This window comes from Ranitomeya variabilis, chromosome 2, assembly GCF_051348905.1.
Source record: "Ranitomeya variabilis isolate aRanVar5 chromosome 2, aRanVar5.hap1, whole genome shotgun sequence".
Lineage (NCBI taxonomy): Eukaryota > Metazoa > Chordata > Amphibia > Anura > Dendrobatidae > Ranitomeya > Ranitomeya variabilis.
The window spans coordinates 10,525,252-10,549,526 of NC_135233.1; the positions used below are offsets into that span (position 1 = coordinate 10,525,252).

At 44.3% G+C, this 24,275-nt stretch overlaps 3 protein-coding genes across 3 annotated transcripts in view; all 3 read right to left on the reverse strand.

Moving 5' to 3' along the window:
* LOC143803639 (ferroportin-like) overlaps positions 1 to 926 on the reverse strand; it is a 31,693-nt gene extending 30,767 nt beyond the window's left edge. The window contains exons 1-2 of the mRNA XM_077281421.1: positions 864 to 926; positions 283 to 350 (exon numbers count right to left, since the gene is read on the reverse strand). Of these exons, the coding sequence (XP_077137536.1) occupies positions 283 to 350; positions 864 to 903 (108 nt within the window). The 5' untranslated portion in view covers positions 904 to 926. The remainder of the gene's footprint in view (positions 1 to 282; positions 351 to 863) is intronic.
* Positions 927 to 16,065: 15,139 nt separating this feature from the next.
* LOC143804169 (uncharacterized) overlaps positions 16,066 to 24,275 on the reverse strand; it is a 196,221-nt gene continuing 188,011 nt past the window's right edge. Inside the window, exon 2 of the mRNA XM_077281985.1 lies at positions 16,066 to 19,183. Within this exon, the coding sequence (XP_077138100.1) occupies positions 17,086 to 18,969 (1,884 nt within the window). The 5' untranslated portion in view covers positions 18,970 to 19,183 and the 3' untranslated portion in view covers positions 16,066 to 17,085. The remainder of the gene's footprint in view (positions 19,184 to 24,275) is intronic.
* Positions 19,274 to 22,558, reverse strand: LOC143803640 (uncharacterized). Its single transcript, XM_077281422.1, has 3 exons — positions 21,928 to 22,558; positions 20,142 to 21,255; positions 19,274 to 19,277 (listed from the first exon to the last, which is right to left on the reverse strand). Exons 1-3 carry the CDS (start codon positions 22,556 to 22,558, stop codon positions 19,274 to 19,276), a joined length of 1,749 nt encoding a protein of 582 aa, XP_077137537.1.

Consider the following 24,275-nt stretch of genomic DNA (forward strand, 5'->3'; position numbering starts at 1 on the left):
GGTCTGGATTGTGCCGCAGTGAATGGAATGGGAAAAGCGAGGAATCGATGGCGGCAGAAGAGGCCGGAGCAGAAGACGTGATACGTTTATAACGGTTTGTTATTAACCCTCTACATGTCATCGGCTTATGCTTTTCTTAAATATGAGAAGGATTGAACTATTCCAGCAGCAGCAGGTACCAGTAATTCTGCCCCGTCACGTCAGCGATGCAGCAAAGATTGAGGACAGAGTCCACATATCCCTAAAAGCCGGGACCAGAAAAAAGTCTGAATTTGTACTCACCCAACTGGACAGCGAGTGACACAAGTACAGGAGGAATTTTACAGAGGTGAAATAGCCGCTACACGACCCTAGGAGAAGGATAGAGATCCGATCAACAGCAGCAGCTCACAGGTACACGATCCCGAATAAACCCCAACCGAAAGGACACAATAGGAATAGAGCCATCAAAATTATCATCAAAAACTGAACTAAAAATATAAAGTAGTAGAAATTGTATAAAACCAATATAAATAATAATAACAGTGAATGAAGCTAAATAAGAAATATGTAATATAAAAATATATCAATAATAAGGAATAATCAACTTCATATAAATAATAATAATGGTAATCAAACCTGAATAAAAAATATATAAATCAATAATGAACAAACCTCAATTTAATATAATATGATAATAAAAAATAATAACAACAGTAAACAAACAATATACAATAGTGAAAAAAAGTATAAAATGAACATGAATAAACCTCAACCAGATAATGATAAGACTAATAATGAATGAAAATACATAATGATGATGATGATGATGATGATGAACCTAAGCTGGCCCCTCTCCTGCTCATGTCCCCGCTCGCACTCACCACCGCGTCTCGCACACTTTGTATCTTCTGCTTTTGTCATGGTGATTTCCTTGATTCTGGTTATTTTCTTTTTTTCAGCTCATTCCTGCTAAAAGTAAAATGTTCCCGACCTTATAGAAAGGCTGAGAAGGTGGGGAGCAGATAAGGTGGGACCCCCGTCCCGTCCTGGCCTCCCCCTCTGCAGTGTCACGTAGGAGCCACGGGGCGGCCGTGTTCACACTGCGTGGTGCGCAGAGCACTGACACCGCCAGCTGACTGCACAGATAGCGGGCCGTCACCGGCGGTGGCATCACACAGGGGGAGATCTGTTACCACTGACTTCATTCACACATCTCCGCAGACACGGGGCAGCCATGTTCTCAGGTGTCATCATAGTCACATACTTCTTGCTATTGTCCGTCTGAACGTTTTCATGCACACGCGTCTCGCTCAGACGAGAGTAAGGAGCTTCTCACAAAATTAGAATATCATCAAACAGGGAATTTATTCCAGTTCTTCAATACAAAAAGTGACTCTCCTCTATTCTATAGAGTCATTACGCACAGAGTGATCTATTTCACGTGTTTATTTCTGTTAATGTTGATGATTATGGCTTACAGCCAATGAAAACCCAAAAGTCATTATCTCATTATATTAGAATACTTTATAACACGAGCTTGAAAAATGATTGTAAAATCTGATATGTTCCCTCCTGAAATGTATGTTCAGTAAATGCCCTCAGTACTTGGTCGCGGCTCCTTTTGCATCAGTTACTGCATCAATGCGGCGTGGCATGGAGGGATCAGCCTGTGGCGCTGCTGAGGGGTTATGGAAGCCCAGGTTGCTTTGGTAGCAGCCTTCAGCTCGTCTGCATTGTTGGGTCTGGTGTCTCATCTTCCTCTTGACAATACTCCATAGATTCTCTATGGGGTTAAGGTCAGGAGAGTTTGCTGTCAATCAAGCCCAGTGATACTGTTGTTTTTACACCAGGTATTGGTACTTTTGGCAGTGTGGACAGGGGCCAAGTCCTGCTGGAGAATGACATTTCCATCTCCAAAAAGCTTGTGGGCAGAGGGAAGCATGAAGTGCTCTACAATGTCCTGGTAGACGGCTGCGCTGTATGGGAAGAAAAGAGGTGTCCTGCTCCGGAGATAAAAGCAATAGTCTTTATTTTGACATGTGTAAAATAAGAAGCTGCTTACAAATCACCGGCGTTTGCCAAGGAAAAAATGCCATGAACGACTTAACACGGTTCGAACACATGTAGTATCAGTATCAAAGTGAGCAGTCTGCTTCAGAATATTATTATTATTATTATTATTTCTATAGCCCCATTGATTCCATGGTCTGTACATGAGGAGGGGTTACTGACCGGTGAGGAACAGATGTGATGACTAACCAATGTTACCCAGATAGTCACCTTAACATTGATACAGGAAGCGTGAATGCAGTCTTAAAGATATAAATAATGAAGAACGTGATAAATAATGCAAAAATACAAGAGTAATATAATGCAAAAAGAAAAGAATAATTACATCAATATACTAATAGTGCAACATGATTTCCTTTTTTTAAGTTTAAGCCTCGGGGCACCCTGGTATTTAATATGTAGATCCAAAAAGCCTCCTTGTCTCGCAGTTTTTTCTGTCTCCACCGCGGACGTTCCTGTGGACCTGTTCTATTGTGAAAAGTTCATGATGCGTTGTCTGTTGTGTGCATTAATGCAATGGTTAGATGCATTGGAAACATGACGGTTGTGGGTTGAATAATGTCGTATAAGTGTTCTCTGACCCCGTCATTGAGCCTCCTGATAGTGGAGCCCACATACAGCAATTTATAAGCATTCTATTATACAAACGACATATATATAATATATAATACATAGTACATATATATACATATATAAACTACTTGAATTACAGTTCAAAAAACATTTTATCTTACAATTCTTTTGATTTTGAACAGGAAAAGATTGAAGTTGTTTTGCTGCATGAACAGGTTTTGCAGGGACACACTTCAGAGAATTTTTCGTTTTATTTGCATCATAGAAACTAGGGGACAGGGAATCGCCCGGAGTTGGGGCACGTCTGGACACTATTCTGTCCATGGTTTCATCATCTCTCAGTATACTTAAGGTACGTTGTACAATCTCTGAGATGGATCTAAAATGAGTGCTGTACGTGACCACCAGAGCCGGTCGCTCTGAATAAGAATTATTTAGGTTTTTATTTTTATTTTTATTCCTGGTCTCATTTTCAGCTTCACCAGTGGAATCAGAATCAGAAACAATATGTGCCCCGATGAGTTGTGACCTCAATTTACTATATTGGGCTACATTGAACGCACGATCTATAGCCCAATTGGGATATTTTCTAACGATTAAACGTTTTCTGATACTCTGTTTTTCACGAATAAAGACTAACTCATTATTGCAATTTCTTTTTGCTCTGAGTGCCTCACCTACAGGAATCGAATGAATTGTGTGTGGAGGGGAAGACTCTGGGCATGTAGTATGGTGTTCCCTGCGGTAAGTGTGACTACTGATGATTTCAGAGGGTATACCTGAGAAGGAAAAAAGACTGTTCCAGCTCCAAATTCTTTAAAATTCAGACTTGATACTTTATTAATCCAATGTAAAAACAATGGCTGTAACGCTCTCCAAAGCACATCGGGAAACGAGCAACGCGTTTCGATCTTTACAGATCTTTATCAAAGTCTTTTTTCCTTCCTATGTACAACCATGTGGATCAGCATGGAGTTCCGTGCACCTGCTGTGGCTGCCTGGTGAGCTGGCTTTGTGGTGTTTTTTTTGTTGTTGTTTTTTCGGTATACCTGAGAGACAGAGATCCAAAATATTAATACATCTCTTGTCAAAAGTATAGGTAAATATCACATTAAACGGGTTGTTATTGAAGTAGTACAAGAATGAAGGTAATGAATTGGCCTCGCCCACACTGGTAATAAATCGTCTATGTATCTGGAATACCATTTGATATGTTCACAGAACTGAAAACATACTGCTCCTCCCACTATGCCATTACTAAGTTAGCCACTGATGGAGAGTACTTGGCTCCCATCGAAACTCTGTTTTTTTGGAGAAAAAAAAAGTTTAATTAAAAATAATTATGAGACAGATGAATTGTGAGAACCGAAATAATATACAATTGTAAATCATAAGAAAATGTGCAAATGGAACTGCACTGCATGTAGGGCTATGTTGTGTGGGATGGACGTGTATAGGTCAAATACATCACAAGTTAACCGTGACCACTGTGAATTCCACGTAGTTTTGTCAAACATCTTTAGTACATCTCTGGAATGTTTTAGATAGCCTAGTACTCTTTGTGCTAACGGTTGTAGAATAGTGTCGAGCCGTTCCCCTAGATGTTCGCTATATGACCCTATATATCCCTGAGACAATGGGGCACATTGGAGGTGCGAAAGTATTCTTATGTGTCTTGGGCAGGGCGTGTAGGATCGGGATTACAGGATTACAACCACCACGGATCCCCCTTTGTCCGACATTTTGATGATAATGTCTGTATAAGATTTTATTTTGTTGAAAGATTCAAGTTCTGATCTTGACAAGTTATATTTGTTGGAACAAGAGGCAGATTCCAAGACTTTGGTCTTGATAAAGCACAGTGGACCTACACCAGCAGATGACATGGCTCCCCAAACCATCACTGATTGTGGAGACTTCACACCAGACCTCCAGCAGCTTGGATTGTGGCCTCTCCACTCTTCCTCCAGACTCTGGACCTTGGACCACTGACAACAGTCCAGTTCTTTTCTCCTTGGCCCAGGTAAGACGCTTCTGGCGTTGTCTATTGGTCGTGAGTGGCTGACACAAGGAATGTGACACTTGTAGCCCATGTCCTGGATACGTCTGTGTGTGGTGAAGCAATGACTCCAGCAGCAGTCCGCTCCTTGTGAATCTCCCCCACATTACTGAATGGCCTTTTCTTAACAATCCTTTCCAGGCTGCGGTTATCCCGGTTGCTTGTGCACCTTTTTCTACCACACTTTTTCTTTCCACTCCACTTTCCATTAATATTCTTGGATACAGCACTCTGTGAACAGCCGGCTTCTTTACCAATGACCTTTTGTGGCTTCCCCTCCTTGTGGAGTGTGTCAGTGACGCCTTCTGGACATCTGTCAGGTCAGCAGTCTTCCCCATGATTGTGGAGCTACTGAAACAGACTAAGGGACCTTTATAAACACTTAGGAGCCTTTACAGGTGATTATTGTTAATTATTCAAATTTACTGAGATAATGACTTTTGGGTTTTCATTGGCTGTAAGCCATAATCATCAACATTAACAGAAATAAACACGTGAAATAGATCACTCTGTGTGTAATGACTCTATAGAATATAGGAGATTCACTTTTTGTATTGAAGAACTGAAATAAATTCACTTTTTGATGATATTCTAATTTTGTGAGAAGCACCTGTGTATGGACGTGTCCTGTCTGACTATAAAGATCCGGCCGCGCACCGACCAATGTAACTTCACATGGACAGAGGCAGAAACATTGCCGCTTACACTATTCTGTTACGTATATCGGATCCCGGATACAAGTCTAGCGGTGCGCAAACTATAATCATCAGTGCAGCCTCCGATGTTTAGATACATTATACATACCGTAGATTATAGATACATTATAGACACATAGTTGTTATTAACCCAGGAAACGGGATTTGACCATGTACATAAAAACTGTGGATAAATAATAGAGGATGCCACACGGACATAGGAAGACGAAAGACAATATGGACGAAATTGTAACGCAGCCTGAACTTAGAAGAGCAAATCGAAAATCATCCGAATTTCATCCATGGTCTCATCCGTGTGCCCATTTTTTACATCTGTGTGCCGTCTCTATGTACCGTCGTGTTCAGTCCGTGTGTGCCATCTCTCTCCAGTCCATGTACGGTCTCTCTGCACGGTCTCTCTGTGCCATCTCTCTGCGCAGACTCTGTGATTGTTACATTGTATGTGCTGTACAATCTGCCGGACACATCGGCCTCTGTTGTGAATTAGACTTTTTGGCTCCCTCTTGTGGTTACTAGTGATATGACTCTGGGATTGTCTTTCCTCAGTTTGGCACCCACCTGGGTCGTTAGTCCAGGGGAGTTGCTATATAAGCTTCCTGGATCCTTAGTCCAGTGCCTGGCATCGTTGTAATCAGATCCTTTCTGTTTGCTCCTGTCTGCTGGTCCGGGTTCGTGCAAAATTAAGCTAAGTCCTGCTTCTTTGTTTTTTGGTTATTTGCTTGCTCTCATTTTTTGTCCAGCTTGTACTAAATGTGATTCCTGACCTTGCTGGAAGCTCTAGGGGGCTGGTGTTCTCCCCCCGGCCGTTAGACGGTTCGGGGGTTCTTGAATATCCAGCGTGGATATTTTGATAGGGTTTTTGCTGACCATATAAGTAATCTTACTATATTCTGCTATTCACAACCACAAAAAGAAGGTGTACTAGTCCAGAATAAATAAGAATATAAGCTTTATTGAAATACAACCATATACAAAAAAGGCTAAAATGACGAGGGGTAAAAAACCAGCCCTCAAATTGCACATACAAGAGGGACACAGCAACTCATAACCTTCAAGTAAAGGTATACTAGTCCATAAGAGCCCAAGAGAGTCCCCTGCTCATACATATATATATATACACAAGATAACCCAACAGTGGGAAAATAAGTAGCAGCGGGCAAAAGCACAGCGGACCAGTAGCATACCTGATGACAGTATTGACCGGGTATGTGATGCGGCGTCCCCCACCTCCCGACGCGCGTTTCGGATAGTCCTTCCTCAAGAGAGGCATGTCCGCAATACATAGACCCCATCCTTTTATGCACCGCAGAGCCGGAAATCAATCCGCCATTAAACCGCCCACCACACTGGTTCACATGGGCCCATGTGACCAAATGCGGGGAGACGGCAGGAAAAGGCAGAAAGATAACAGAGCGCATATAGCGCATACCCGGAAGTATAATCACGGCCATTTTGGAAGAGGTAATATGTGCCCTCATCGCAGGTATACATTCCATATGGGGAGAATGTACACAAGCGACCATTCAATGGAACAACACAGAAGTGCCGATATGTACATATAAAGAATATAATTAAGTAAGAAATATAAACAGAATGGCCATCCAGAGCAAATCAAATAATACAATACATATCAATATATGCTAAATGACATGTACAGAGATATATAGCGCAGCATACCAGATAAATGATATATATTAAGTAGTAGTAAAATTATGGCCGGTATTTTTTAGCAGCGTATAACAAAACATATAGACAAATAACCATATATACATATAACCGAGCCAGATATACGGACACAATGGCCACATAATTATACACAATTACAGGATATATACTACTACAGCATATTATATAATAGCCGTGTACGGCAGTTTGTTGGAAAAATGTATGAAGATGGTATCGGCACAATCATTTCGGATGGAGAGACAGCACATAATAGAGACTGCAAATAATAAAGAAAACAAGGTTAGAAACAAAGGATAAAATCAAAAAATGATATAAAAACAAGTGCGACAGAGCGCACGGTTATGATGCACAGCAGCCAGCAGACATAAATTTACAGAAAAGGAGCAAAGGAGAGTCCCTCATTCAGCCCGAACGGATGAATAGTGTTAAGTTGCCAGATCCACCTGGTCTCCAGTCTACCCAGTCTTTTTGTGAGGACACCCCCCCTGATGTTGATTTTAAGTGCATCAATCCCTCTAACTTTCAAGGAAGTACCATCACAGTTGTGGAACTCCTTAAAGTGGCGAGGTAGGGTCTTAAGTGTGGATGTGTCCGTGTGGGTGCGTGCCGCCTCAATGCCCAATACATGTTCTCTTACGCGGACCTTTAGTTGGCGCGTTGTAAGTCCAACATAGATTAATCCACACGGGCATGTGGCATAATATACCACATACCTCGTGGTACAGGTGATCCGCTGTCTGATTCTGAATTGCTTGGTGTTATCAAAATTAGAGAATTCACTGCATCTTACAATATTGGGACAGGCGACACAGCCCCCACACGGAAAACATCCAACACTCCTAGAAAAGTTGGTAAGGAACGTAGCCACCCCGTCACTAGAGTAATGACTGGAGACCAGATGGTCCCTCAGGTTCTTGGCACGTCGAAAAGCCAACGACGGCCTCTCAGGGAGCAACCTGGCAATACTAGAATCCACCCGTAGAATGGGCCAAGCCCTTTGAAGAATGGATCTAAGCCTCTCCGATTGCGAGCTGAAGGTGGTAACAAATCTTAGTGTAGGTGGAGTATTGGTATTAGACCGAACTGTATTGTCAAAAAGGAGATTCTGACGGGTAGCATGTTTGGCCCGATTAAATGCACGTTTAATAGATCGATTACTGTACCCGCGGGATCTAAACCGTTCACTTAAATCATCCGCCCGTAATAGAAAATCCGCCTCTGAGGAACATATCCTACATAGGCGGAGAAATTGCCCCACGGGTACAGAATTGACCATATGGCGTGGATGGCACAATTCTGTACCCGTGGGGCAATTTCTCCGCCTACGTAGGATATGTTCCTCAGAGGCGGATTTTCTATTACGGGCGGATGATTTAAGTGAACGGTTTAGATCCCGCGGGTACAGTAATCGATCTATTAAACGTGCATTTAATCGGGCCAAACATGCTACCCGTCAGAATCTCCTTTTTGACAATACAGTTCGGTCTAATACCAATACTCCACCTACACTAAGATTTGTTACCACCTTCAGCTCGCAATCGGAGAGGCTTAGATCCATTCTTCAAAGGGCTTGGCCCATTCTACGGGTGGATTCTAGTATTGCCAGGTTGCTCCCTGAGAGGCCGTCGTTGGCTTTTCGACGTGCCAAGAACCTGAGGGACCATCTGGTCTCCAGTCATTACTCTAGTGACGGGGTGGCTACGTTCCTTACCAACTTTTCTAGGAGTGTTGGATGTTTTCCGTGTGGGGGCTGTGTCGCCTGTCCCAATATTGTAAGATGCAGTGAATTCTCTAATTTTGATAACACCAAGCAATTCAGAATCAGACAGCGGATCACCTGTACCACGAGGTATGTGGTATATTATGCCACATGCCCGTGTGGATTAATCTATGTTGGACTTACAACGCGCCAACTAAAGGTCCGCGTAAGAGAACATGTATTGGGCATTGAGGCGGCACGCACCCACACGGACACATCCACACTTAAGACCCTACCTCGCCACTTTAAGGAGTTCCACAACTGTGATGGTACTTCCTTGAAAGTTAGAGGGATTGATGCACTTAAAATCAACATCAGGGGGGGTGTCCTCACAAAAAGACTGGGTAGACTGGAGACCAGGTGGATCTGGCAACTTAACACTATTCATCCGTTCGGGCTGAATGAGGGACTCTCCTTTGCTCCTTTTCTGTAAATTTATGTCTGCTGGCTGCTGTGCATCATAACCGTGCGCTCTGTCGCACTTGTTTTTATATCATTTTTTGATTTTATCCTTTGTTTCTAACCTTGTTTTCTTTATTATTTGCAGTCTCTATTATGTGCTGTCTCTCCATCCGAAATGATTGTGCCGATACCATCTTCATACATTTTTCCAACAAACTGCCGTACACGGCTATTATATAATATGCTGTAGTAGTATATATCCTGTAATTGTGTATAATTATGTGGCCATTGTGTCCGTATATCTGGCTCGGTTATATGTATATATGGTTATTTGTCTATATGTTTTGTTATACGCTGCTAAAAAATACCGGCCATAATTTTACTACTACTTAATATATATCATTTATCTGGTATGCTGCGCTATATATCTCTGTACATGTCATTTAGCATATATTGATATGTATTGTATTATTTGATTTGCTCTGGATGGCCATTCTGTTTATATTTCTTACTTAATTATATTCTTTATATGTACATATCGGCACTTCTGTGTTGTTCCATTGAATGGTCGCTTGTGTACATTCTCCCCATATGGAATGTATACCTGCGATGAGGGCACATATTACCTCTTCCAAAATGGCCGTGATTATACTTCCGGGTATGCGCTATATGCGCTCTGTTATCTTTCTGCCTTTTCCTGCCGTCTCCCCGCATTTGGTCACATGGGCCCATGTGAACCAGTGTGGTGGGCGGTTTAATGGCGGATTGATTTCCGGCTCTGCGGTGCATAAAAGGATGGGGTCTATGTATTGCGGACATGCCTCTCTTGAGGAAGGACTATCCGAAACGCGCGTCGGGAGGTGGGGGACGCCGCATCACATACCCGGTCAATACTGTCATCAGGTATGCTACTGGTCCGCTGTGCTTTTGCCCGCTGCTACTTATTTTCCCACTGTTGGGTTATCTTGTGTATATATATATATGTATGAGCAGGGGACTCTCTTGGGCTCTTATGGACTAGTATACCTTTACTTGAAGGTTATGAGTTGCTGTGTCCCTCTTGTATGTGCAATTTGAGGGCTGGTTTTTTACCCCTCGTCATTTTAGCCTTTTTTGTATATGGTTGTATTTCAATAAAGCTTATATTCTTATTTATTCTGGACTAGTACACCTTCTTTTTGTGGTTGTGTATACTTTGGTGTGTCCTACACATCGTTTCCATTTTGACTTCTATTTATGGCACTATGTCATTTGTTTGCATTAGGAGTCATATGTGCTTTCTGCGTCTTTATCTATATTCTGCTATTAGCTAGTGGGCCTCTCTTTGCTAAATACCTAGCTCATTCTTACGTTTGTCTTTTCCTCTTACCTCACCGTTATTATTTGTTGGGGGCTTGTATCCAACTTTTGGGGTCTTTTCTCTGGAGGCAAGAAAGGTCTTTCTTTTCCCTTCTAGGGTTAGTTAGTTCTCCGGCTGGCGCGAGACGTCTAGAACCAACGTAGGCGCGTTCCCCGGCTGCTGCTATTTGTGGTGCTAGGATTAGATATATGGTCAGCTCAGTTACCACTGCCCTATGAGCTGGTTTTTTGTGTTTGCAGACTTAGTAATTATTTCTGAGACCCTCTGCCATTGGGGTCATAACAGTATGCCAGGCCAACATTGAATGTTTAATGCATTGCAGAAGTGGGATAATAAGAAAGGAAATTCTGAGTTTTTTTTTTTTTTTCCTCTCTTCCTCCCCTTTACCTCTGAGTGGCTTGTGCTTGCTGCAGACATGAATGTCCAGACCTTGATTACAAGTGTGGACCAGCTTGCTGCTCGTGTGCAGGGCATACAAGATTTTGTTACCAGTAGTCCAATGTCTGAACCTAAAATACCTATTCCTGAACTGTTCTCTGGAGACCGATTTAAGTTTAGGAATTTCAGGAATAATTGTAAATTGTTTCTATCTCTGAGACCCCGTTCATCTGGAGATTCAGCTCAGCAAGTTAAAATTGTTATCTCTTTTTTACGGGGCGACCCTCAGGATTGGGCTTTCTCGCTAGCGCCAGGAGATCCGGCATTGGCAAATATTGATGCGTTTTTTCTGGCGCTCGGATTGCTTTACGAGGAACCCAATCTTGAAGTTCAGGCAGAAAAAGCCTTGCTGGCTATTTCTCAGGGCCAGGATGAAGCTGAAGTGTATTGCCAAAAATTTCGGAAATGGTCCGTGCTTACTCAGTGGAATGAGTGTGCTCTGGCCGCAAATTTCAGAAATGGCCTTTCTGAAGCCATTAAGAATGTGATGGTGGGTTTCCCCATTCCTACAAGTCTGAATGATTCCATGGCGCTGGCTATTCAAATTGACCGGCGTTTGCGGGAGCGCAAAACCGCTAATCCTCTGGTGGTGTTGTCTGAACAAACACCTGATTTAATGCAATGTGATAGAATTCAGACTAGAAATGAGCGGAAAAATCATAGACATCAGAATGGGTTGTGTTTTTACTGTGGTGATTCTACACATGTTATATCAGCATGCTCTAAACGCCTTACAAGGGTTGTTAGTCCTGTCGCCATTGATAATTTGCAACCTAAATTTATTTTGTCTGTGACTTTAATTTGCTCATTGTCTTCTTACCCTGTTATGGCGTTTGTGGATTCATGTGCTGCCCTGAGTCTTATGGATCTGTCATTTGCCAAGCGCTGTGGTTTTGTTCTTGAACCGTTGGTAAATCCTATTCCTCTTAGAGGTATTGATGCTACGCCATTGGCGGAAAATAAACCGCAGTTTTGGACGCAGGTAACCATGTGCATGACTCCTGAACATCGGGAGGTGATTCGTTTTCTTGTTCTGCATAAAATGCATGATTTGGTCATTTTGGGTCTGCCATGGTTACAGACCCATAATCCAGTCTTGGATTGGAAGGCAATGTCTGTGTCAAGTTGGGGCTGTCAGGGAATTCATGCTGATTCCCCGCCGGTGTCTATTGCTTCCTCTACTCCTTCGGAAGTTCCTGAGTATTTGTCTGATTATCAGGATGTATTCAGCGAGTCCAGGTCCAGTGCTCTGCCTCCTCATAGGGACTGTGACTGCGCCATAGATTTGATTCCAGGTAGTAAATTTCCTAAGGGAAGACTGTTTAATCTGTCTGTACCTGAGCATGCCGCAATGCATTCGTATATCAAGGAGTCTCTGGAGAAGGGGCATATCCGTCCATCCTCTTCCCCTCTTGGTGCGGGATTCTTTTTTGTGGCCAAGAAGGATGGATCTTTGAGACCTTGTATTGACTATCGGCTTCTGAATAAAATCACTGTTAAATTTCAGTATCCTTTGCCTCTGTTGTCGGACTTGTTTGCCCGGATTAAAGGTGCCAAGTGGTTCACCAAGATAGATCTTCGTGGTGCGTACAACCTTGTGCGCATTAAGCAAGGAGATGAATGGAAGACAGCATTTAATACGCCCGAAGGTCATTTTGAGTACTTGGTGATGCCTTTTGGGCTCTCTAATGCTCCCTCAGTGTTTCAGTCCTTTATGCATGATATTTTCCGGAAGTATCTGGATAAATTTATGATTGTTTATCTGGATGATATTCTGGTTTTCTCTGAAGATTGGGACTCACATGTGGAGCAGGTCAGGATGGTGTTTCAGGTTTTGCGTGAGAATGCTTTGTTTGTTAAGGGCTCAAAGTGTCTCTTTGGAGTACAGAAGGTTCCCTTTTTGGGGTTTATTTTTTCCCCTTCTGCTGTGGAGATGGACCCAGTCAAGGTCCGAGCTATTCATGATTGGACTCAACCCACGTCAGTTAAGAGTCTTCAGAAGTTCTTGGGTTTTGCTAACTTCTACCGTCGTTTTATCGCTAATTTTTCTAGCGTTGTTAAACCTTTGACGGATATGACCAAGAAAGGTTCTGATGTTGCTAACTGGGCTCCTGCAGCCGTGGAGGCGTTCCAAGAGTTGAAGCGCCGGTTTACTTCGGCGCCTGTTTTGTGCCAGCCTGATGTCTCACTTCCCTTTCAGGTCGAAGTGGATGCTTCTGAGATTGGGGCAGGGGCCGTTTTGTCGCAGAGAGGCCCTGGTTGCTCGGTAATGAGACCATGTGCTTTCTTCTCTAGGAAGTTTTCGCCTGCTGAGCGGAATTATTGTGTTGGCAATCGGGAGTTGCTGGCCATGAAGTGGGCATTTGAGGAGTGGCGTCATTGGCTCGAGGGTGCTAAGCATCGTGTGGTGGTCTTGACTGATCACAAAAATTTGATGTATCTCGAGTCTGCTAAACGCCTGAATCCTAGACAGGCCCGCTGGTCATTGTTTTTCTCCCGTTTTGACTTTGTGGTCTCGTATTTACCAGGTTCAAAGAATGTGAAGGCTGATGCTCTTTCAAGGAGCTTTGTGCCTGACTCTCCTGGAGTCGCAGAACCAGTTGGTATTCTTAAAGAGGGAGTTATCTTGTCGGCCATTTCTCCCGATTTGCGACGTGTGTTGCAGAGATTTCAGGCTGGTAGACCTGACTCTTGTCCACCTGACAGACTGTTTGTTCCTGATAAGTGGACCAGCAGAGTCATTTCCGAGGTTCATTCCTCGGTGTTGGCAGGGCATCCGGGAATTTTTGGCACCAGAGATTTGGTGGCTAGGTCCTTTTGGTGGCCTTCCTTGTCACGGGATGTGCGGTCATTTGTGCAGTCCTGTGGGACTTGTGCTCGAGCTAAGCCTTGCTGTTCTCGTGCCAGCGGGTTGCTCTTGCCCTTGCCTGTCCCGAAGAGGCCTTGGACACACATTTCCATGGATTTCATTTCAGATCTCCCGGTGTCTCAGGGCATGTCTGTCATCTGGGTGGTGTGTGATCGCTTTTCTAAAATGGTCCATTTGGTGCCTTTGCCTAAGCTGCCTTCCTCTTCCGATCTGGTTCCTGTGTTCTTTCAGAATGTGGTTCGTTTACATGGCATTCCTGAGAATATTGTGTCTGACAGAGGATCCCAGTTTGTTTCCAGGTTCTGGCGATCCTTTTGTGCTAGGATGGGCATTGATTTGTCGTTTTCGTCTGCCTTTCATCCTCAGACTAATGGACAAACGGAGCGAACTAATCAGACTCTGGAGGCTTATTTGAGGTGTTTTGTTTCTGTAGATCAGGATGATTGGGTGACCTTCTTGCCGTTGGCTGAGTTTGCCCTTAATAATCGGGCTAGTTCCGCTACTTTGGTTTCGCCATTTTTCTGCAACTCTGGTTTCCACCCTCGTTTTTCCTCGGGACATGTGGAGCCTTCTGACTGTCCTGGGGTAGATTCTGTGGTGGATAGGTTGCAGCAGATCTGGAATCATGTGGTGGACAACTTAAAGTTGTCACAGGAGAAGGCTCAGCGTTTTGCCAACCGCCGCCGCGGTGTGGGTCCCCGACTTCGTGTTGGGGATTTGGTATGGCTGTCTTCTCGATTTGTTCCGATGAAGGTCTCCTCTCCTAAATTTAAGCCTCGCTTCATCGGTCCTTACAAGATATTGGAAATCCTTAATCCTGTGTCCTTTCGCTTGGATCTTCCGGTGTCGTTTGCCATTCACAACGTGTTCCATAGGTCTTTGTTGCGGCGGTACGTTGTACCTGTGGTTCCTTCTGTTGAGCCTCCTGCTCCGGTGTTGGTTGAGGGCGAGTTGGAGTACGTGGTGGAGAAGATCTTGGATTCTCGTCTCTCCAGACGGAGGCTTCAGTATCTGGTCAAGTGGAAGGGCTATGGTCAGGAGGATAATTCCTGGGTGGTTGCCTCTGATGTGCATGCGGCCGATTTAGTTCGTGCCTTTCACGCTGCTCATCCTGATCGCCCTGGTGGTCTTGGTGAGGGTTCGGTGACCCCTCCTTAAGGGGGGGGTACTGTTGTGAATTAGACTTTTTGGCTCCCTCTTGTGGTTACTAGTGATATGACTCTGGGATTGTCTTTCCTCAGTTTGGCACCCACCTGGGTCGTTAGTCCAGGGGAGTTGCTATATAAGCTTCCTGGATCCTTAGTCCAGTGCCTGGCATCGTTGTAATCAGATCCTTTCTGTTTGCTCCTGTCTGCTGGTCCGGGTTCGTGCAAAATTAAGCTAAGTCCTGCTTCTTTGTTTTTTGGTTATTTGCTTGCTCTCATTTTTTGTCCAGCTTGTACTAAATGTGATTCCTGACCTTGCTGGAAGCTCTAGGGGGCTGGTGTTCTCCCCCCGGGCCGTTAGACGGTTCGGGGGTTCTTGAATATCCAGCGTGGATATTTTGATAGGGTTTTTGCTGACCATATAAGTCATCTTACTATATTCTGCTATTAGCTAGTGGGCCTCTCTTTGCTAAATACCTAGCTCATTCTTACGTTTGTCTTTTCCTCTTACCTCACCGTTATTATTTGTTGGGGGCTTGTATCCAACTTTTGGGGTCTTTTCTCTGGAGGCAAGAAAGGTCTTTCTTTTCCCTTCTAGGGTTAGTTAGTTCTCCGGCTGGCGCGAGACGTCTAGAACCAACGTAGGCACGTTCCCCGGCTGCTGCTATTTGTGGTGCTAGGATTAGATATATGGTCAGCTCAGTTACCACTGCCCTATGAGCTGGTTTTTTGTGTTTGCAGACTTAGTAATTATTTCTGAGACCCTCTGCCATTGGGGTCATAACAGGCCTCTACTCTCCGGTGAGCGCTCAGTTTTGTGATTCCGTCTCTCTGCGCCGTCTCTCTTGTTTATGTAAATATATGTATCAATCTTGTATCCTCCGGGATAAATATGTGCTAATATTAGGGTTGAACAATTAATATAAATGTTCAATTCTCTAGTTGCCTACTCCTGGCCTAATGGATATATTGATCATGTGCACTAAAGAAATACACCAGACACAGTCAGCTGTAACTCTCCTTGATCAATGTGTGGCTCAGCTCCAAGAAGAGATTTATTAGTCAAACACAATGTTATATATCTCCTGTAAGGGGGCTCGGTTAGCTCTAAAATGGGAGTGATCGGATGTATTCCATTGGTTAGTGGGTTGGGCATGAGCAAGTCCATGGGCGGATCCATGAGGTCATCAAGGTGGGTTGGTCCGTGAGGTCATCAGGGTGGGCGTCGCTGTGGGTGGATCCATGAGGTCATCAGGATGGGCGTCATCTTGGATACCAGACCATGCGGCATGCTAAAACAGGAAATGGCGGCCATCTTCAGTGTCTTCATTGTTCATCTTGGATACCAGAGCACATGGCTCTGGTATAGGAGATGGCAGCCATCTTAAGTGTCTTACTTTGTCTGAGGAAAACTTATGTAAGGTTAAACAATACATGTTATAGGTTGCTTCCCTCAATTACCTTATGTGTTGAGGTTAATTAAGTATTTGATCTTATGGCTCTCCTCAACAGTCCCCCCTAAATACTTTATTAACCTTTTCTTTTATCTTGATCCCACCGTGGTTCCCTAACCCATCGATGTTAAGTGTTATTATGACATCAGAGGCTTCATGACAATATGGATGTAATAGACACCAGAGAATGTGTGACCAATTATGGGTATACTGAGGAGGTATATCGGAGCGTGTTACCAGTGTCCTCGGGACTTCCCAACCTGCTGGATCTATTACTCTCCAATCTCCCATCTCCATGGTTACTTAGAGTAAAATACACATGCGACTAACCCTGTTGTACACATCCTAGATCCGACCGTCTTGCCCGGGAGGGGGAATTGGAGTTTTCACCAGTTTGAGACAAGTTTTCCCTTATGGAAAACCTCCCTTTGTAGCTGGACTTTGACAAGCAGGTCAGATCCTACTCTGTCCCTACCTGTCTAAGAAGTTTACAATGTGAGAGATGGATCCAGGAGGCGCTCAGCAATCCTGACCGAAGTAGGCACAAACTTGCATACAGCCGCTCTGACTGCCTAGTTGTGGACTGTAAAAGACTGAAGAGGGCCTAGCTGTTCTATGTCTGCAGAATAGCTCACCTCCTGAGCTATGAAAATGGGCACTGATGTTTTTACTCCTCTCTCGATCATTTTCCTTACACAGGGAAGAACACAACAAACAATAATAGCTGCAACGATTAGGACGACGAGGATAACTACGCCTATCTGAGCTAGCCATCTCTGCCACCCTTTCATCCATGAAAAGTATTGGTCCCAGGGATCTTCTACACCTGAATTTTTCTTTAATTCTTTTTGTAGGGAGTTCAGCTTTTTTATGGCTACTGTAACCTTCCCTGTGGGACCTGTATTATCTGGAATATAGGTACAGCATGCAGTTTTCACCATTTTGCAAACACCTCCTTTTTCTGCCAATATCATGTCAAGGGCCATTCTGTTTTGAAAAGCCATTATTGATGTAGGGCCTAGTTGGTCTGCCAAACCTTGAAGAGCTTCTCTAGTGTAATTGACAAATCTCTGTTGATTATAGATGTAATTGATCCAGTCTACATTTTTATTTATAGTCACTAGGGGTAAGATAAACGATTCAAAACCTGCTTTGACTTGATCCCTGGCTTTAAATTCATCTGGTACCCCCCTTGGGACTCCTATAGCATCGATATAAATGTGGGGGTCAAAACTGCCTCTTGGTTCTAAATTTGTTTCCCGTTTTGTTCTGTGGAGATTTTCTGAAGTTAGGGCTTCCTCACCTTCTGCTGCTATGTAGAAGGGCATTATGGCTTTGGCTAGTGTACATTCTCCTATCCACTCTCCTTCTAAATGAGTTCTGATCTTCATGTCTCCACATATCCAGAAAACATCAGAAATAGACTGGGTTTGGTTAATCAGGTCCCCCCTGCTTGCATTACTGTATCTGCTGCAATATCCCTTTGTGAAATTACCCAAAAATATGCTCCCTTCAGTATTAGTGTAACAGGTGTACTTTCCTGGGTATATGGTGATGCCTTCACCTGGATTAGGTGTTTTTGTGACTATGGGATACTTCTTTTTCCAATTTTCGCAATTTGTTTCATCAAGGGATTTGTTAGTAAACAGACTCAGGAAACATTTTTCCACATCTGGGGGTAAATCTAGAGGGACAGATCCCAAGTGGGGTCTCGCTCCTGCACAGACAAAGCAATTAGATTTATTATATTGATTGGCTGTATATTTCATCCACTTCAACCATAAGTTGGTCTCAGTGTATCCTGTTTCAATGGCAAGAATGTCTTCAAATGTGGGGTTTGCAATGGCTGTCACCTTGTTAAGAGGGTTTGAATGCTTATTTTTATCTTTTGGGGACATTTCTTTTATATCTGCTAATATGAATTGACCTAGATGGGCACAACTGGCACACACACCATTTACATATGTACCCAGCAGATAGGTGCCATTATCGCCAGGTTGAGGGTTCTCCAGGTTGAGGACTAAAGGGTTGCATTGGCCAATGGTATCACAGGGTTTGAGGACTTTTGTACGGGAGAGTGTCATCCTAGTGAGTAGGGATTTGCCCTGTGAGTCCTGTTTTCTTGAGGCTGTGTTTGGTCTATACCCCCAATCTTCACCGGTGTTCCACCCGACCGCCCTCCATGAACTACATGTTCGTCCCCATCCATCACCTGTAACACATATATATTGTTGTCCTGATCTCAGCTGTGCCGGTTGACTCATTGTGGAAGGTGAGGAAACCCACTTAGTGTCGCACTGTACTACATCACAATAATCAAATTTAAAAGAAGCTACGTGTGCAGTAGTATTGTACCAGAATGTGATCACCCCCCCAGTTTGGGTGATTGCGACCTGTTGTGCTCCTACAAAGGAGTATAGAATGGCACAACACACAAAGTAAAGGATATGCAACATTATGTAGAGGGTTCTGATGGTGGCACGAACTTCTTGCAGTGAGAGGCGTGTATCCACGTCGGTCTTCCTTCAAGTTTGACCGAAGTAGGAGTAGTCAGGAGCACTTGGTAGGGACCCTCAAATCTCAACTCCAGGGAAGTCTTTCTGACGAACTTCTTAACCAGCACGTAGTCACCGGGTTGGCAAGTATGGGTACCTTCAATGGAATCTGGATCTGGAATGGATGATAAAACTCGTGCATGTGTTACTGACAGTTCTTTAGTAAGGGCAATGACATATTTCACCAAAGTATGACTTCCTAAGGCTAGCTGTTGTGGAAAATATTGACCCAACCTTGGAGGCCCCCCAAAAAGAATCTCGTATGGTGCGAGTTTAGTGGGACCCCTTGGAGTGTTTCTGACTGAGTATAAGGCAACGGGCAAAATGTCTGTCCAAGTCTGACCTCCTGACTGGCTTTCAGTATTTTATTTTTCAAGGTGCCATTCAATCTTTCTACTTTCCCACTGCTCTGAGGGTGATATGGAGTATGTAAACCCAAATCTGCTCCCACCAGTGTCCGTAGTTCCTTAGTCAGTGCTGCAGTGAACGCAGGTCCTTGGTCACTCTCAATTACCTCTGGGACCCCATATCTGCTTACTACTTCAGTCATCAGTCTCTTAACAGTCACTCTGGCAGTCATGTTGGTTACTGGATAGGCTTCGGGCCATCCTGAGAACATGTCAGTCACTACCAGTACATACTCGCACTTCCCTACTTTTAGCATTTGAATGTGATCAATCTGAATCCTCTGAAAGGGATAAAGTGGTTTAGCCAAATGTTTCTGAGTAACTTTCTGAGGCGGTGCTGGATTGCATGTTGCACACACAAGGCAGGACTTGCAATATTTTTGGGTAACAGTAGAGATTCCAGGTGCCATATAAGTCTTCCAAATTAGGTCATTCATCTGATTCTTGCCTCTGTGGGTGATACCGTGTGCCCATTCTGTCACTGAAGGGTACAGATTGCGGGGTAGACAGACCTTTTTGTTCATCCTCCAGACTCCATCTTCATCCTTTTTAGCTCCTCCTTCTTGCCATGACTTCTTTTCATCATCTGATGTCTTGTCTTGATGTAGATGGATGATTCTCATAAGAGAGCCTTTAGTCCCTTCTTCAGTGTCTTCTGACACGTACACCGCTGCTTTTTCTTTCCCGAATGGATGCACAGCATAGGTTTTTGCTGTTTTGTCAGCAAAGAAATTCCCCCTTGCTTCTGGAGAATCCAATCTCCCGTGAGCTTTGATCTTGATTACTGCAACCTCCAAAGGTAGATCTAGAGCGGCCACAAGTTCTTGTATGATAGCAGCATGTTTTACAGGAGTTCCACTGGACGTTAGGTATCCTCTGGCTGCCCAGATACTGCCGAAGTCATGAGCCACTCCAAAAGCGTATCTTGAATCCGTGTAGATGTTGACCACCTTCTCCGTCGCTTCCTGACAAGCCAATGTCAAAGCTTTAAGTTCCGCTTCTTGTGCAGACATGTGCGGTGGTAGCGATCCAGCTGAGATGACCTGGTCATGTGTAACCACGGCATACCCCGTATGGAATCTTCCAGTTTCATCTGCAAATCTGGAACCATCAGTGAAGAACGTCAGGTCAGCATGTGGGAGTGGGTCTTCAGACACGTTTTTCTTGGAGGCTGCTTCTTCCTGCATTTGTTCGAGACAGTCATGATCCTCTGAGTGTGTAGAGGCATCTTCTCCGAGAGCATCAGTATCATCATCCACATCCCCCCTGGAAAGAGGAAGCAGCGTGGACGGGTTGAGGATGGTGCAGCGGACAAGAGTGACATTATCCGGAATCAAGAGGGAACATTGGAGTCTCATATGACGCTGTAGCGACAGGTGTTTAGGTTGAGTCTGGCCTAGAATAGCTTTTATGTCGTGTGGAGCCATTAAGAGAACCGGATGTCCTAAGATGATATCAGAAGTTTTGTCCAGAAGCATATGTACAGCATGAACAGCTCTGAGGCAAGTCGGGGAAGCTTGAGACACAGAGTCCAGGCGGGCAGAGTAGTAGCCGATTGGTCTTGTCCTTCCCCCATGTTTTTGTGCTAGGACTCCGGAAGCATGTCCTGCTACTTCACTGACAAACAAGTAAAAAGGTAGTTGATAATTTGGGATTCCAAGAGCTGGTGCAGACTGTATGGCCTGTTTAAGAGCATAGAAGGCTTCAACAGATTTGGGACATAGTGGAAATTCTGACGTCTTAAGGTCATCGTACAACGGTTGCATCAGCTTGGAGGCGTCTGGAATCCATTGGTGACAATATGTGATAAGTCCCAAAAAAGCTTGTAACTGCTTAGGTCCTTTTGGTAGAGGAACGGTCTTAATAGCAAGCTTCCTTTCATCCGTTAGGTGTTTCAATTTCGGAGAGAGACAGTGGCCTAAAAACACGACTTTAGGCTGACACCACTGGACTTTGTTGAGGGACACCTTACAGTTTTGTTGTGCAAGATGAAGAAGAAGACTGAGACTTGACTCTTCAGCGGTCGCCTGATTAGGACAGCATAGTAGGAGATCATCCACATATTGAAGGAGGACAACTTGATGGTTAATCTCTCTCCATGGCTGTAGACAAGTGGCAAGGGCCTGAGAGAAATGACTTGGTGAGTTCTGTGCTCCTTGTGGTAAGACCGTCCAGGTATATTGTGATCCTCTGTAAGTGAAAGCAAACAGGTACCAATCTTCTGAATGCAGTGGTATGCTGAAGAAAGCATTGGCCAGGTCTATGACAGTGAAACGTTCTGCATCTGATGGTATTTCCGACAGCAATGTATGTGGATTGGGCACAATTGGACTTTCTAGTACAGTTGCTGCGTTAACAGCCCGGAGATCTTGAACCATATGATACTTTGGAGCTTCTCCTTTTAATGTCCTCTTCTTTACTGGAAACAAAGGTGTGTTACAAGGAGAGTTACATTTGACTAGTGCCCCGTTCTCCAAGAGAGTCTTAATTTGAGTGGCTAAAGACTCTTCTTGGACAGATTTGAGTGGATATTGGGGCACCCTTGGAAGCTGAGCTCCAGGTTTAAGAATGACCCGCACCGGGGGCACAGCAAGACGTCCAATATCTTCAGGGCCAGTAGACCATAGAGTAGATGGAACTTGTGACATTACTTCTGGCGGAACACTCGAGACTGTTTTAGCAGCTTCATCCATCATCATAAGCAGAGGTGCAGCTTGAAGTTGACACTCTTCGCTCGGATCGAGCGGGTCAGTGATGGTGATGGTGAGACCATCTGATGAATAAGCTATAGTTGCTCTCAGCTTTTGGAGAAGGTCTGCTCCCAGAAGGTTGGTAGGACAAGTGGGGGACACTACTAGACGCATAAACATATCTTCGTATGGTCCAACCTGTATCTTACGGGTGAGCTTGTTAGAAGTAGGCTTGCCATCCACTCCCACGCATGTCACGGCTTCAGAGGATATCAGATCGGGAAAAGGCAGGTCCTGTAATCTGATAACACTTCTGGCTGCACCTGTATCCACAAGAAACGGTAAGGGTTTGCCTTGAACGTTGATAGTTACTTTGGCTATAGGACCAGACATGGAAGCCAAAGTAGTGGACATGGGCTTGCCCTTGTCCTATCGGGTACTTAGATCCATCAGAGCTGCGGTGTGATTGACATCGGGATGCATCTGAGCTTGTAGTGGTCGTTCGTAGTATTGGTCATTGTAACGAGGATAGTTGAATCTGCGATTATCATCGTTGTGATTCCTGAATCTGCGTCTTGGGAAAGGGACTCTACAATCTCGTTTTCGGTGACCTGGGTTGCCACAATTGAAGCAGACGTTTTTGCTACGAGGTGATAGAAGTTGCTGGTTTTGATATTGCACATCAGTCCATAGAATATGGGTCTTTTTGTTTGAGGGTATCAATTTCTCAGGGAGTGTTTTTTCGAATCCCTTAGCTATTGTTAAAACATCCTTAGGATCCAATGTAGCATATTCAGGTCTGATTGCTTGAAATTGCTTCCTCAGGGCTTCTCGTAGGCCTTCAACAAAAGAGGAGACGAGCAGTGTCCGTTGAACTTTTATTTGGTTACTGAAGCCAAGGTCATTAAACATTTGGGCTAAACGAGCATGATATCTCTCCACTGATTCCCCTGGTTCCTGCGTGACATCCTTGAAAGATGTTGACTGATCCGCCAACTTATCCGAGGCCCATGTCTTAAGTTGTTGGCAAAACAAAATACCAGAGTCCCATGTGGTGTCACTGGCAAGTGAGGCATCATTGAATGCGGCCTCCATAACAGGCCAATATGCATCGCCCGCTTTAAGATTTGCCAGGGAAATGAGATCTTGCCACGTGGCTGAGTAATTCCTTTGTATTTGAAGCATGCTCCTGTAGAAAGGCATCGGCTGTTTTTCTGGATCTGGAAGCTGGTTCAACAGAGTAGCAGCTTGCTGGGGTGTAAACTTGACATAGAGGGTGGGCTCTTCAGACATGAGCATCGGCACTGTTGGTGGCGGCACCTGAGGCGGGAGTAGAGATGGCACCGCGAGTACAGATGTAATCCCTTGTTTATGAGGAGCAGGAGGAGGTAACAGTCCTGGAATGAGGGGCTCTATTTGGGCAGCTCCAGTATCATGGTGTGGGGTCCAGGTGATGCAGGCAGTCTTAAAAGCTTTAACAGTCCTGTCCTCATTACTAATTAACCTGATTTCAGAAAGGCAGCAAATGCTTGGGGGGCTACACTTGTTTATTATAATTTCAACGATTTCCCTTGTACATGCATGAACAGGGAAACCGAAAATGCCAACACCAATGGCGGGAATTGTCAAGGTCTCAATGTGCTCACTAATATTTGCATACTCTAAAATGCGAGTTATTGCTGCACGAAGTTGTTGAGCACTAACGTCTGGATGAATAGGCTCATAAGTAGGGGTCACAGCATGTATGATCATTCTACATGGAAGATTGCTAGCTTTAGTCACCGCTATGTCCCCAACAGCTATCTGACCACGTGACTCAACAATGATATGACTGTCAGCTTGAATAGTCGCCCCTCCTGCTTCCACTATAGCTCTAGCTACACCTCCATTGTGCTCTAACCGAGAATTGGCAGCATTAACAATAGCGTCTGTCTCCATTGTTGTTATGTCACCCTTTCCCACCACTAACAAGGGTCCCTCAGGAAGTTCTTTTTCAAAAATAGGTTGCCAACATTCCCTCTCCTTTGTGCTTCCTGTGCTATTGGTATCCCCCTCCCACATTGAGCCCCCCCTTGATACAGTCGCCACCGTCCCATACAGGTGTGCGCTT

Coding starts and splice junctions, on each gene's coding strand:
- LOC143803640 (XM_077281422.1), bottom strand. CDS start 22,558: ATGTCTGGTCCTATAGCCAAAGTAACTATCAACGTTCAAGGCAAACCC. Junction 21,256..21,927: donor GAACGGGGCACTAGTCAAAT/GTAACTCTCCTT, acceptor AATGGATTCCAG/ACGCCTCCAAGCTGATGCAA.